At 42.0% G+C, this 15,486-nt stretch overlaps 1 protein-coding gene across 3 annotated transcripts in view; it reads left to right on the forward strand.

Annotated features, from left to right (window-relative positions):
• The window catches only part of LOC126355880 (intraflagellar transport protein 172 homolog), a 372,812-nt gene that overhangs the window by 171,730 nt on the left and 185,596 nt on the right, over window positions 1-15,486 (forward strand). For all 3 annotated transcript variants that reach the window (XM_050006382.1, XM_050006381.1, XM_050006383.1), the window contains one exon: window positions 8,379-8,667. In XM_050006382.1, the coding sequence (XP_049862339.1) occupies window positions 8,379-8,667 (289 nt within the window). The remainder of the gene's footprint in view (window positions 1-8,378; window positions 8,668-15,486) is intronic.

The following is a 15,486-nucleotide window of genomic DNA, read 5'->3' on the forward strand; positions in this document are numbered from 1 at the left end:
CTGTGCAAAATTCTACTAGGCGGCTTCCTCTTTCATTTCTTAGCCCCAATCCATATTCACCTACTATGTTTCCTTCTCTCCCTTTTCCTACACTCGAATTCCAGTCACCCATTACTATTAAATTTTCGTCTCCCTTCACTATCTGAATAATTTCTTTTATTTCATCGTACATTTCTTCAATTTCTTCATCATCTGCAGAGCTACTTGGCATATAAACTTGTACTACTGTAGTAGGTGTGGGCTTCGTATCTATCTTGGCCACAATAATGTGTTCACTATGCTGTTTGTAGTAGCTTACCCGCATTCCTATTTTCCTATTCATTATTAAACCTACTCCTGCATTACCCCTATTTGATTTTGTGTTTATAACCCTGTAGTCACCTGACCAGAAGTCTTGTTCCTCCTGCCACCGAACTTCACTAATTCCCACTATATCTAACTTTAACCTATCCATTTCCCTTTTTAAATTTTCTAACCTACCTGCCCGATTAAGGGATCTGACATTCCACGCTCCGATCCGTAGAACGCCAGTTTCTTTCTCCTGATAACGACATCCTCCTGAGTAGTCCCCGCCCGGAGATCCGAATGGGGGACTATTTTACCTCCGGAATATTTTACCCAAGAGGATGCCATCATCATTTAATCATACAGTAAAGCTGGATGTCCTCGGGAAAAATTACGGCTGTAGTTTCCCCTTGCTTTCAGCCGTTCGCAGTACCAGCACAGCAAGGCCGTTTTGGTTAATGTTGCAAGGCCAGATCAGTCAATCAGCCAGACTGTTGCCCCTGCAACTACTGAAAAGGCTGCTGCCCCTCTTCAGGAACCACACGTTTGTCTGGCCTCTCAACAGATACCCCTCCGTTGTGGTTGCACCTACGGTACGGCCATCTGTATCGCTGAGGCACGCAAGCCTCCCCACCAACGGCAAGGTCCATGGTTCATGGGGGGGGGGGAAATAACATTAATATCTGTTAATTTATAAAAAAAATTTACTTCTACACATTTCTTCTGCATATTTTGTCAAACAATGGAAAATGTAAGATGGAGTGTAACAGTATTATGAAAAGGATAGTTGCTACTCATCTTGTAGCGGAGATGCTGAGTTGCATGGGGACTGTGGGGGGGGGGGGGGGGGGGTTGGGTGTGAACTCTCTCTCTCTCTCTCTCTCTCTTTCTCTCTCTCTCTCTCACACACACACACACACACACACACACACACACACACACACACATTCATGCAAATGCAACAGAGATTGTGGTCATGAGTGTGTAAGTTACGTTTGCATGAATGTGAGCGTGTGCGTGCGTGCGTGCGTGCGTGCGTGTGTGTGTGTGTGTGTGTGTGTGTGTGTGTGTGTGTGTGTGTGTGTGTGTGCATCTGTTGTCTATTTTTGACGAAGGCCTTGTTGGCCGAAAGCTTATTTTGTGACAGTCTTTTTGTTGTGCCTATCTGTGAATCAGCATCTCCACTGTATGGTCAGTAGCAACTATCCTTTTTATAGTATTGTTACAAGAATATTTTGTTATTACATATACACCTGTATATATGCTCATATATTAATCAGCATGGATACATATATAGTGTACTGGTCTTATTCCTGTGGAATACGAAGTTGATGAATCTTAAAAGAAAATATTGTAAATTGTATTGACATTAGCCAATTGTATTAGTGTTTTGTATCTGACTGATATATTTAGCTTAACAAGTAGCAGGGCAGATAGATAAAATCTAATTTTCATAATCAGAGGATTCTTGAGTTGTTAAAAAGGGGAAGAGGTTGAAGGAAATGAAACTAATTGTTAGTTGCAAGTGTTACTGAAGGCCCTTCTTTACTAGCATTTTTCTGATTTTATTTCTTTGTCTGTCTCTGCAATTGTTGTTTAGTAAGTACACTACTGGGAAAAGAACACCAAGATTTCATTAATCCAGCAGAGGGAAATTTTATTGACACAATCTTGAGGACATATATAACATACGATCATACGTACATAGCCATAAACATCTGAGTACAGTCGAAAGGATGTATGAAATGTCGACACTAGTACTCTGTATACCCTCCATTTCCAGCAATGCAGGTTGCAACTCTCCTATGGAGAGGATCATGTAGTCTTGTGGAATGCAGTTTCCACCTGTTGCCTCAACTGGGCCAGATCTCTTGGCTGCCTGCAAGATAACATTTCATCCAGTCCCAGACATACTCATTGGGGACAGATCTGGGAATTGTTCTGGCCAGGGTAGTTGACGTAAACCTTGGAGAGTACACTGGGTGGCGCAGGGTATAATGGGACATGCATTGTCATATTGAAAAAGCATATCATCTTGTTGGTGCATGAGCAGTAGACGATGGGTTGAATGATGTTTTGGATGTGCTATGCACTGTTCAATGTTCCCTCTATGATCATCAGAGAAGAATGGCCATTGTAAGATATTACTCACCACACCTGCCAGGTGTTATCCCTGGTGCTTCTGTCATATACACTTCAGACATTGGCACTCACCTGCCTGATGCCACACATGGGTACGACCATCATTGGCACCAAGGCAAAAACAACTCTCATCCCCGGAGTCTCCATTCGTCCTTCCATAAGCGCCTGTGGGAACATCACTGGAGGTGGACTGCATGATGTTGGGGTGTAGGGGCAATAGGTTACTGTAGGTTGAGGCCGGAATGATTTATAAGGATAGTTGCCATCTGTATAGTTTAGAAAAGCTGGTGGTGGAGGGGAGAACCCAGGTGGCCTATGTTGTGAAACAGCCATTGAAATCAAACCTGTCATGTTCAGCTGCATGTTGTACAACAGTCCACAGTTTGACGGTGGCCATTCATTCTGGTGGATAGCTCGTTGGGAACTGGTAGACAACATGATTGCTTTGGTAGATGGTCTTCACAGACAGGCACTATTAATTCACATGCAGATTTCCTGTGCCATATTGCCACATGCCCCCAATCCTCCCACCACTTCCAAGAACCAGCTACAGAAGTAACGCTCCCCTTGTGATCCAGTATGGCCCTAGACTGGAACAAATGAACCAAATCCTTTGTCAGGGATTTGATTATATATTGTTATGTCCTGAACAGGGAGCAACCTACCTACTATTGTTTCCACCCATTCTAAATGGTGTTCCATTGCTCACCCTACCTCAACAACATCCAAGCAAGCCCATCACTACACCACTCCCAATCCAAAGCCCTTGCCACAGGGATCATATACCTTTGGAATACCCAGGTGTAGGACATGCCCAACTACCCAATCAGCACTTCATATTCCAGTCATGTCACAGTCTTATCCTATCCCATCAGAGATTGGGACACCTGTGAAAGCAACCACATCGTACAACAGCTCTTCTGCAGTCTTTGTTCATCTTTTGATATTAGTATGACTACCAACCAGCTGTCCACCAGGATGAACGGCTGCAGCCAAACTGTGGCCAAGAGCAAAGTTGACCACCCTGTTCCACAACAAGCAACTGAACATAACATGCTTGATTTCAGTGGCTGATTCACAAACTGGGCCATCTGGATCCTTCCCTCTACCCCTAGCTTTTCTGCACTGTGCAAATGGAAGTTACCTGCACAACACCTTCTCTGCCCTCAAAATTTTACACCCTCAACCTATGATAACCTACTGTCTCCACATCCACCACCCAGCTGTTCCCAGTCCCTCTGGCATATCACCTCTTCCCTCACGCTTACTGTGCATTGCTCTCTGTGAATGCACCCACTGATCTTTTCCCCTCCACTATTCCTCATCCATGTGCTCCCTTTTTCCCCTCCCTCCCTCTCCCACAGCCACTTGATACTACACCAGGTGGTCCTGTCTGCTACCCATAGTCCCTGCATGCACTGCCAGGCAGCATTGTTTCCTCTTCTCTCACCTGTACGCTGCTGTCTCTCCCTGTTCCCCACTGCACTATGGATTGTTGTTCCCATTTGACACATTGCAGTTTAAGTCTGGCCTGAGCAGCCAGAGACAGAGGTCATATGTTTGTGAGGTGAGCTTGTGTGAATGCATGCATGTTTTTCTTTTCTGATGACGGTTTTGGCTGTAAGCTTAATGTGAAACAGTCTTTTTGTTGTGCCTGTCTGCATCTCTGCATGTCATCTTTACGCCAGTCTGTCCTTTCCATAACTGTTGATATTCCAACCTGAACTTTCCACTGTTTGACTTCATAAGATGCAATGACCTTGGTGTGAATCAGTGCATCACCACTGTCCAGACCGAGACTGATGGTCATGTCCACCTCCTGCTGACCATTGGTGGTGACATTAATGCACTGGGGAGACTTTTCATCCCATGTGTAGTGCAGTTCTGTGGTATGACCACCCAGCCTCACATAGACCCACTATGTGCCCTCACACAAACTCCATCAGTTGCATAACTGGTTGAGGTCCAAACTGCCGCATGCTAACAATGTTGCAGACAAAGATGGAGCTTCGTAAGCCAGGGCAAACTGACTGCTACTGGCTCTGGAGTTGAAAGATTGCTGAGAATCATCCAACATTCCAAGCCTAATAATGTGGTTCATGGTTTGTCTGCAGTGTTGTGAGTTTAATCAATGCATTAACTGTCCTTTCGTAGTGTTCCAAGCAACTATGGCATGCCTTAGTCACTGGGGTCAGTGTGTTCTTTTTCCCATTTTCCAGTAGTGTAGAAATTTTTTCCATCTGCACGGTGATTTAAAGAGTAACAACAGTTTTCAGTTTATCTTACAAACAAAAATTATAAGAGATAAAGATACATTGCCCACACCACTGGATAGAGGAAGGCTCAAAAGTTTGACACAGTTGTGGGGTTGTTTGCATATAGCAACATGGTGACTACACAACAAGAGAAATCATTTTGTTGGTTGGAATTTGAGTGAAGTCAATCCACTGTTGAAGTGCAGTGTGCATCCCGGCATCAGTTCAGCAAGAAGCTGCATCTGCACAAGCCGATTTGAGAGTGACATACAAAGTTCTTGGAAGTTGGTTGCATACACAAAGGGAAGAGCCATGCACATCCTATGAAAATGCTGAGTGTATTTGAGGTGTGTTCACATGGAAGCCACAGAGCTCCATAAGACAGGCAGGCCAGGAACTTTGTTTTCCTGAAACAGTGGTGTGGCATGTTCTGAAACAACATCTGTACATGGAACCCTACAAGTTGCAGTTCCTGCAGCAATTGCATCCCAGTGACCATAACAGAAGGTATGAATTTTGAATTTCAGTTCTCCAGGCTATGATAGAGGTCACTCTTTCTGAATGACTCATCTTTTTGAATGAGTTGGCATTTCATCTGTTGGGTAAAGTAACCTACAGTAATGTAAAAATCAGGGATACAAAAAATGTTGGCATCATTGTCTAAGATAAAAACGAGATTCACTGAAGCTGAATATATTTTGTGCTGTTTATGCTCTAAATGGTTTATGGACCTTTCTTTTTTGTGGAGGAAACTGTGACAGGACTGTCATATGTGGAAGTGCTGCAAAACTAGTTGTTTCCTCATCTTCACAAACATTTCAATTATTTCATTGTAATGCATGACACCATCCCACCTCACTTTTTCCATGAGGTGTGGTGTTATCTTAACAATACCATCCAACAACTGTGGATTGGAAGAGGTGGACAACAAGATCTTCATCATTGTTTTTGGTGTACAAGGCTACTGACCTCTCACCTTGGGCAGAGCTCACCATTTGCAGGATTATTGATAGAACCGACTGTGGTCCTTTCGTGCAGAGCTGAGTGGAGGGTCTGAATCAGAGGCTCAGGTGGTTCTGTGACTGTGTAGGCTGCAGATTCCTTGACTCGCACCATCGGATGGTGGGTTTCCGGGTTCCGCTTAATAGGTCAGAGTCCACTACACACAGGTAGCGGGGGCTGCGTAGAAGGGGCTGAGTGTTTTTTTTTTTAGGTTAGAGGGTCTCAGGGAACCCAGAAAGGGTGTCAGTCTAAAAGGGGGCAGGTAAACACAGTAAGTTAGTTGTAGAAACAATCGGTATTCTAGTTGTAAATTGTCGTAGCTGTGTTGGGAAAGAACCTGAGCTCCAAGCCCAAATAGAAAACACTGAAGCTCAAATAGTTATAGGTACAGAAAGCTGGCTAAAGCCGGAAATAAGATCAGCAGAAATTTTTTCTAACTATCTAACAGTGTTCAGAAAGGATAGATTAAATATTTATTTATTTATTTGTCCATATAAATCTCTTTTTAAGTACATATATTGTACATAGGATATTGGACAGAAAACCTTTTTAGCTATTGGGTTTTCAAAGGTCAAACATAAATTTTATAATTTTTTATGACTAATTGGATGTATACAGTTAATAATTACAAATTTTTGAAATACTGTATATTTATAACTTATTTCTACAATTAAAGATACAAATTACATTTTTTTCTTGCATAAGGTACTGTGAGACTGAATACTAGCAGTTTTTCTTAAAGCTTTGTAGTTCAGTAAGAGATTTTATATGCCTTGGTAATCTGTTGTAAAGTTTTGTTCGTGCATGATATACACCTTTTTGGCATAATGTGGTGTTACAATGATTGACATGTATGTCACTGTCTGACCTGGTACTGTAATCATGGACACTTTTGTTTTGAGGAAAAAGGTTTTTTCTTTTCTCAGTATGCTTTTTTTGTCATGAGTGACTACTTCCAGTATATAAATGCAGGGAAGGGTAGGATCTTTATATCTTTAAAGAAAGGTTTGCATGATTTTCTGCTGCTCACTTCTTTATTCTTATAATTGCCTTTTGTTTCCTGAAAACTGTTATGGCCTGATGTACATTTCCCCAGAAAATGATACTGCACTTCAGTATTGAATGTACACGAGCAAAGTATACAGCCCTAACTGTTTCTGCACTAGTACTGTTGCAGAGAATTCTTACCACATAGCTCATTTTTGCTAGTTTTGAATTTAGAGCTGTGATATGAGTGTTCCATTTAAGATTTTCCTGGATATGAATCCCAAGAAATTTAGTTTCATTGACAGAACTATTGTTTTGGTTATCTATACATATTACAGGTTGTGCCGGATTTTTATTTTGATCAGTGTGGAAATTCATGAGTACCGTTTTTTGGGGATTAACTATTAGCCTGTTTCTGGTAAACCATTCAGACACTCCTTTTGTAATATCTTTTGCAGATGCAGTAAGATTTTCTTCATTATTCCCTTCAATTAATAGACTGGTGTCATCTGCAAACAGTACTGGTTCAGAATCCCTAATGTGTGATGGGAAATCATTAATGTAGACCAAAAAAAAGAGAGGGACCTAAAATGGAGCCTTGTGGAACACCATGAGTTAGTCCACAGGATTCTGAAACGTGTACCTGTAGTTCATTTCCTTCTGTATACTTAATTTCAGTTACCTGAGAGCGTTTTCCAAATATGATTTGATACACTTATTTGGCACACCTCTTACACCATACCATTCGAGCTTCCTCAGGAGTATAGAATTATCAATCACATCAAAAGCTTTTGTTAGGTCCAAGAATGAACCTGAGATATTTCTGTGGTTGTCCACTGCATTTAAGATATGGTTTATCAGATTGAAAGTGGCAGTTTCAATTGATCTCTGTGGTCTGAAACCATGTTCACATCCAGAAATAATATTATTCTTGTCAAAGAATGTAATTAGTTTTGAAAGGAACACTTTTTCAATAATTGTCGAAAACCCTGACGATAGGGAGACAGGCCTATAGTTACCCATACATTGATGATCACCTTTTTTTATATTGGGGTATTACTTTTGCCATTTTCAGTTGCTGAGGGAAGACACCACATGATAAGGATGAATTGCATATCTCCAATAAAGGTGAAAGTATTTGTCTTGCTGTTATTTTTATAATATAATGTGGAATATCATCAATACCAGTTGAATACTTACTCTTCAGTGGTGGTGGAGAGATAACTTGAAGGTGCTTCATTGAACCCTATGCCAGGCACTTTATTGTGAATAGCAGGGTAATCACGTAGATGTAGGTGTAAAAGACAAAAGTCTTTGCCCCACCTATGGCAGCTACTCTACAAGGTCTGAAAAAGCAAATTAGTTGAAGCTGTCAATTCAATCAACAGGGACCTTTTGGTTCATGTGTGGAATGAAATGGATTACCATTTTGATGTTTCTCGAGCAATGCATGGTGATTGTATTGAGTGTACATTGTAGCATCTGTGCCAACATAAAACTTTTAACCTTCCTCTATCCAGTGACGTTCAGCATTTTTCTGCTTTTCACAGGTTGTCTGTAATACACATTGGAAATCTGTTCTTTTTTTGATCACTCTGTATATTTACATATAGTTTTATTTTGATGATAGTTATACTTACAGATGTATTGTAACTTGTATTAGAGGTTTCAGTACCTTGCATTGGATATTTTTGTAATATGTTTCAGGTTGTTGTACAAGAAGGGAGTCATCAGCTTGGTTATGAACTTGATGAGGGACTCGTTGAATTTGGGACTGCCTTGCATGATAATGACTTTATAAGAGCCATTACATTTTTAGAAAACTTGGGAGATAAACCAGAAGCTGAAGGAATGTGGACAAATCTTGCCAATATAGCAGTTGCTGAGAATAATTTAAAAATAGCACAAAGATGCTATGCAGCATTAGGTGATGTGGCATGCAGTCATTTCCTCAAGGAAACCATAACAACAGCTGAAAACTATGCCAAAGAGTATGGTAAATGACACACTCCCTTTATTTGTGATCAACAATAACATAAAACAAAATCCTCTGAAATATGATTAGTGATTTATATCCTAAACTGTCATTTGCCATGTGCATCTGTAGTCTGGTGGATATTTCCTTATCATTGCCTCTATTAAATCTTAATAAAGATATAAGTCATTCATATGTATCAGTGATCAAAGCAATAATTGTTAGTGAAAGTACGTAACTATTTATTTATAAAATAGAAATAAACTTCCACATGGGAAAAATATATTAAAAACAAAGATTCCAAGACTTACCAAGCGGGAAAGCGCTGGTAGACAGGCACAATAAATAAAACACACAAACACACACACAGAATTTCTATCTTTTGCAACCCACGGTTTCTTCTTCAGGAAAGAGGGGAGGAGAGGGAAAGACGAAAGGATGTGGGTTTTAAGGGAGAGGGTAAGGAGTCATTCCAATCCCGGGAGCGGAAAGACTTACCTTAGGGGGAAAAAAGGACAGGTGTACACTCGCACACACACACATATCCATCCGCACATACACAGACACAAGCAGACATTTGTACAAATGACTCCTTACCCTCTCCCTTAAAACCCACATCCTTTCGTCTTTCCCTCTTCTCCCCTCTTTCCTGAAGAAGCAACCGTCAGTTGCGAAAGCTAGAAATTCTATGTGTGTGTTTGTGTGTTTTATTTATTGTGCCTGTCTACAAGCGCTTTCCCGCTTGGTAAGTCTTGGAATCTTTGTTTTTAATATAACTATTTATTTATTCAGACCAGGATCATCTTATATGTCTAATACTATAATGTGTGTGTGTGTGTGTGTGTGTGTGTGTGTGTGTGTGTGTGTGTGTGTGTGTGTGTGTGTGTGGGTGGGTGTGGGTGTGCGCACGTGTGTGACTCTGACATTGCAGATAGAAGAATGTATAAGTTATATGAAACAAGATTAAAGGTAGTTAATGATTAATGTAAAAGAGCAGTTGTGTAATTGGTCAGCATGTAGCCCGTAGAATAAAATCAGCTCAGGTTTCAAGCTGTGAGATTGCAGATGAAATTCTTAGGCTTTTGTCACCTGAGCTCCATATTTGAATGGAATGGAAAGAAATTCTAATAATTGGTGCAATGGGATGTACCATCTGTCATAGGCATCATAGTAGTTGGAAGACTACAGACATAGACATTGATGTAGGTATTGATAAGGTAGCAACATCCAGAAGCTTGCAGATGAAAGCCAAAATGATGCATGCTTAAGAAGGAGAGTTAGATAGCTTCTAACAGTTACAGACCATTGCAGGACTAAATGACATCAGGTAAGTTGATGGGATGGTACAACATTTTAAACTTCCACTTCCCTGTAAGTGTCACATGCTCCATGCACCACCTCACATCATTCTGTCCAGCAGCAGAACAGAGCTACTAGAAGTGCTCAACTCACCTTCATGTGCATGAGTCATTTCATCCTTCCTCCGGAAGATTATAGACATTGCCCCCTTGCCTAAGTAAGTAGATCACTGAGCCAATATTGACAGTCAGTTGGAGACAGTGAAAGGAACCACTGCCGAAAGCTTAAGAATTTAATTTGAAATGATGCAGCTTGGTTACCAAGAAGATTTTACTCTGGCGTGCAGCTGCAAAACACTCTTGAGTAAAGGCAGTGTACATATCAAGAGATCACAGTTATGATCTATGGAACTGTTAGGCAAAGTCAGACTGTGGAAAGTCCAGGTCAGAGTTGCCAGAGATATCGCTCATATGTCTGTCAGATGTGCCTGCTTATGCAAGTGCGTGTGCGTGCATTTTCTTTTCTGAAGAAAGCTATGGTCAAAAGCTAAATGATTAATGGTCTTTTCATGGTGCTTGTCTGCAACTCAGTGTGTCATTTTCATAGTGAATAGCAATCTATCCATGCATACATTGTTAACTAACTGTTAGGAAAAATAAGGGCTTGAAATTTATATCAGTATTGGAATTGAAAATTTTATACAAGTATACAGAAAAGCACTATTTAGAATTTCAGAACTCTTGAACTTCATGTGGACTGAGTATATTATGAACAAAATTTTCGGCAAATAAGAATCAATGTTATAAGCTGTTAGTAATGAAACTAAAAGTTTAAACAATTATTCAAAAACAGTCTGAATCACATTTATTATTATAATACCACCAAGCAGTTTCAATCCGACGTAGGGAGCATCTTCCGGGTGTTTGCACCATTGGTCGACTGCTGGTGGTGTCACTCCTGTCTACATAACGGCAGGAAATGGCAGTTGTTATTAAGACCTACAGCTGTATTTGTGTGTTAGTATATATTTGGAGTTGTTCAATTGTCGTGATAGTTTTTTGCAATGGGACATGATGGAATATTTTAATAAATTAAGGATGAAAGCATTGGAAAATGGGTAAGAGTTGGGTGCTGAAGGCTGGAAGGGATAGTGACGATAAAATTAAACAGTACTTCAGATAACTGCTGCATTGATGCTGTGAACAACCACAGGGTGTATCATAATTAATGACATAAACACATACAGTTGAAAGTGTTGTGGTTGGCAGGAGAGCCAACACCGTGTTACTAGAGGAGGCTGAAAGGCATGCGTTTTAGCTCACGCAGGCTGGCGTGAGGTCTGGAACAGGACAAGGAAAGTAGACTTCAGAAAAACGGATGTAGCTGGTGGAATACTTAACTTTAATCCATTAATGGTGAATGTTGCTCTTGACATTACATGATTCACAGTATCAATAGTAACTGATAATGGCGCCTTGCTAGGTCGTAGCAAATGACGTAGCTGAAGGCAATGCTTACTATCGTCTCGGCAACTGAGAGCGTATTTTGTCAGTGAACCATCGCTAGCAAAGTCGGTTGTACAACTGGGCGAGTGCTAGGAAGTCTCTCTAGACCTGCCGTGTGGCGGCAATCGGTCTGCAATCACTGATAGTCGCGAGATGCAGGTACGACATATACTACCTGACCGCGGCCGATTTAAAGGCTACCACCTAGCAAGTGTGGTGTGTGGCGGTGACACCACAGAAAGTCTCAGTAAACATAGGGTCGAAAATGCATACCTTAAGAGCTACGAGCAATTTTTCATCTTTGATACTGTGAGGCAAATGTACTGAAAACTCTTTTCTTTCAACATTTTGGGAAGTAGTAGTATGGACCAAAACAAGGAAAAAATGTCCAGTAAACATTTGCTCTAAAATCCATACCTTAAAAGTTATAAGCAATTGTTCATTAGAAGTGTTGTGTTTCCAAGTAGTGAAGATAAGTGCGTGCTCATAGGTCTTAAGGTATGCATTTTAGAGCTGGACATTTTTTTCTTGTTTTGGTCCACATTACCATTTCTCAAAATATGGAAAGCAAAGAGCTTTCAGTAGAAGAGATTTGCCTCACAGTATCGAAGATGAAAAATTGCTCGTAGCTCTTAAGATATGAATCTTCGACCCTATGTTTACTGAGACTCTTTTGCTTCCAGTATCGTGTACTTTCAACTGTATGTGTTTACACCATTAATTGTGATACGTCCTGTGTATGCCTTAGAGCAAATTCATTCTCACTATACCCCAATGTCCTTGGTGGAGAAGCTGTAAGACAGAGGACTGTAATGAATGTGGTACCACGACCCTGGACTAATCATTATCAGAACGCAGCAGCAAAACACCACGTTGTACAAAAAGTCTCTCCTTGTGAGCAAAAAATCGGCGAACCAACGGATCCCTGATCCGTAACTTTGACGAGGGCCATTGCGTAGCAACACGGTAGCATGCATGCATAGCAGAATGGTAGCAAGGACAGGGTCGGCAGCTGTGGCTGTAGCTACACGATGAAAATCAATCGGAAATGATTTGACCACGTCATCGGTTTCAATGAACATGCAAGCAAGTTCGGAGGAATCGAATGCCCTATCCTCAGGCAAGCGGGACAACGCATCGGCATTTCCGTGGTTAGCAGTGGACGGATATAAGATATCGTAGCGTTACTGTGAGAGGAAAATAGACCAGCGAATGAATTTTTGCACTGTATGTGGAGGTACAGGCTTGGTCGGATGAAAAAGCGATGTCAGAGGTTTGTGGTCTGTGATTATGGTAAAGTGACGACCATATAAGAAATCATGAAACTTTGTAGCACCAAATACGAGAGCCAATGCTTCTTTCTCGATCTGTGAATGATTTCTTTGTGCAGACGAGGGCAATTTGGACCCAAAGGCAATAGGGCGATCGTGCGATCCATCTTTGTGCGCAAGCACAGCACCGATCCCGAAATCCGATGTGTCCACCATCAACAAAATGAGCTTCTGGGGATCGAATGGCATAAGGCAAGTATTGGAAAGCGACGCCGATTTCAACTGGCGAAAGGCGCGTTCGTATTCCATCGTCCAGACGAACGGAACACCCTTACGGCGTAAGCGATGAAGCGGAGCTGAAATGGAAGAGGCATGGGCACATAGCGATGGTAGTAATTTATTTTTCCCAGCACACTCTGTAGCTGCTTCAAATTCTGCGGCAAAGGCAAGTCTTGTATGGCACGAAGGTGTGTTCGACTGGGATGTATGCCTTGGGCATGGAGTAAATGTCCCAAGTATGGCAAGTTACGAGCAAAAAACACACATTTGTCCTTCCGCAAGCGAAGACCATTTTGTTGCAAGACCTGAAATAATGTTCTGAGATTGGCCAAATGTTCTTCTTCCATCTTTCCGGAGATCATAATATCGTCCAGATAATTTTCTGCAGTAGGGACCGACGCACAAACAGTTTGTAGATATTGCTGAAACAATGCAGGGGCTGATGCACACCCGAATGGCAGTCGTTTGAATTGATACAACCCAAGATGCGTGTTAACTACCAAAACGCGCTGGGATTCTTTGTCCACCGGTATTTGCAAGTACGCATCTGCTAGGTCCAACTACGAAAAATATTTACCCGGGCACAGTTTGTTAAAAAGATCTTCCGGGCGGGGTATAGGAAAAGTTGCAATCACTAGTTGTGGATTCACTGTTGCCTTGAAGTCCACACAAAGTCTCAACTTTCTGGAAGGTTTTGGCAAAATTACTAAGGGTGATGCCCAGAGAGAATGCATGACCACGTTCAATTACACCTTGTGATTCCAAATCGTGTAATGTTTTTGCGACCTCATCACGCAATGCATGGGGAACATTGCGCGCTCTGAAAAATTTCAGTTGCGCGTTCACTTTCAGTTCCAAATGTGCGTTATAGTTCTTAGCGCAACCGAGGCCCGGTGCAAAAATGTCTGCAAATTCTTCACATAGACGAGAAACACTGTCTGAAGGCACCGTCTGGTTCACTGGCAGGACCTGATGTACTATAGACAAGTTAAACAACTGAAATAAATCGAAACCAAACAAGTTCACTGCAGAAGAAGACCGAAGGACGTAAAATGACACAAGTTTTGTTTGTCCTTTGTATGTTGCAAGAAGGCTGCACTGTCCTAACACAGAGATCTCCTGACCTGAATAGCTAGTTAACTTAACATTTGCGGCACGCAACGGAGGTGTGCCCAGCTGTTTGTACGTGTCTTGATTGCGCAGTAAAACTGCAGCTCCGGTATCGAGCTGGAATGGTATCACTTTGCCGTTAATGTCCAAGTCTACAAATAGGTTATTGTCCTGCTGACGACAAGAGCGACTGTCTCGTGCAACGTGAACTGACACTGGTACATAATCACTTGCAACTTGACGGGAGTTCCGGCGATGTCAACGCACACTATTTTTGGGACGAACACAGTCAGTATTAGAGAGAGTGGCACTGGGTGGAGTGGAATGAACTACATGAATTTCCATGGGCGAAGTTTCGCGAGCCGGAGTATCCTTGGTTCGATTCCGATTCTGGCGCGAAGCAAAGGGACTGGAACAGTTTTGAGTTTCCGATCTCAGCTTTTTCTGGCAAACACTCTGAACATGTCCTTTTTTATTACAATAAAAGCAAATAGCTCGGCGTGACGGGCAATTCTCAGGCGAATCCTTACTAACACACCGCGGGCATGATTTGATCACTGCATTTGCTTGTCGGCACGGCACACGTGGTTGAGACCCTGGCGGCAGCGGCGCGGCCAGGCACGAGGGCTGTTTACTACTTCGTGCAGCTCGCCCGGCGGGCCGGTTAACCTGACACACTGCTGGCGAAGTTTCAAATGATTCCTGAGCAAAGTTAAGTGTGTCCTGCCGATCCAATATGTCCATCACTTGTTTAAGGGAGGGATTGACTAGTTTCAAAATCTGTTCCCTTATACGAACATCAGAAACATTCTGTGCAATTGCATTAAGTACCATAGTATCAGAATATGGGAGTCCACATTGACACTCAAAAGCACAGTCCCTAGTAAGGCTTTGCAAGGTTGCAACCCACTCCCGATTAGTCTGACCTGACGTACGTTTTGTACGAAAGAAGGTATACCTTTTCGCAACTACATTGACTGATTCTTTGAAATATGCATCTAATGCAGACAAAATTTCTTCATAGAACAGAGTTGCTACGTCACGTCGGGGAAATAATTTCACTATCACACGGTACGCAGTCATGCCGACCGACGATAACAGAAAAGGCTGCCGCTTGTTACCTTGACTTCTGTAGGCGGCGAGATGGAATCCAAATTGGCGTGACCACTCCGTCCAGCTTTCCAGTGCAGCATCAAAAGGTCAAAAAGTTGGTGCAACAGCTTGTTGTGGCTGCGTTAGTGGTGAAGCGGCTTCTGTCGCATCGTTTTGCATCGCACGTTGACACTGGACGAGCTGTCCAAGGGCATCCAGTAAGGCCTTCGTCTGCTGATTCTGTAAGCGATAAAATTCGGACAGTACATCTGGAGATTGTGGGG

This window comes from Schistocerca gregaria, chromosome 3 (genome assembly GCF_023897955.1).
Source record: "Schistocerca gregaria isolate iqSchGreg1 chromosome 3, iqSchGreg1.2, whole genome shotgun sequence".
NCBI classification, from domain to species: Eukaryota; Metazoa; Arthropoda; class Insecta; order Orthoptera; family Acrididae; genus Schistocerca; species Schistocerca gregaria.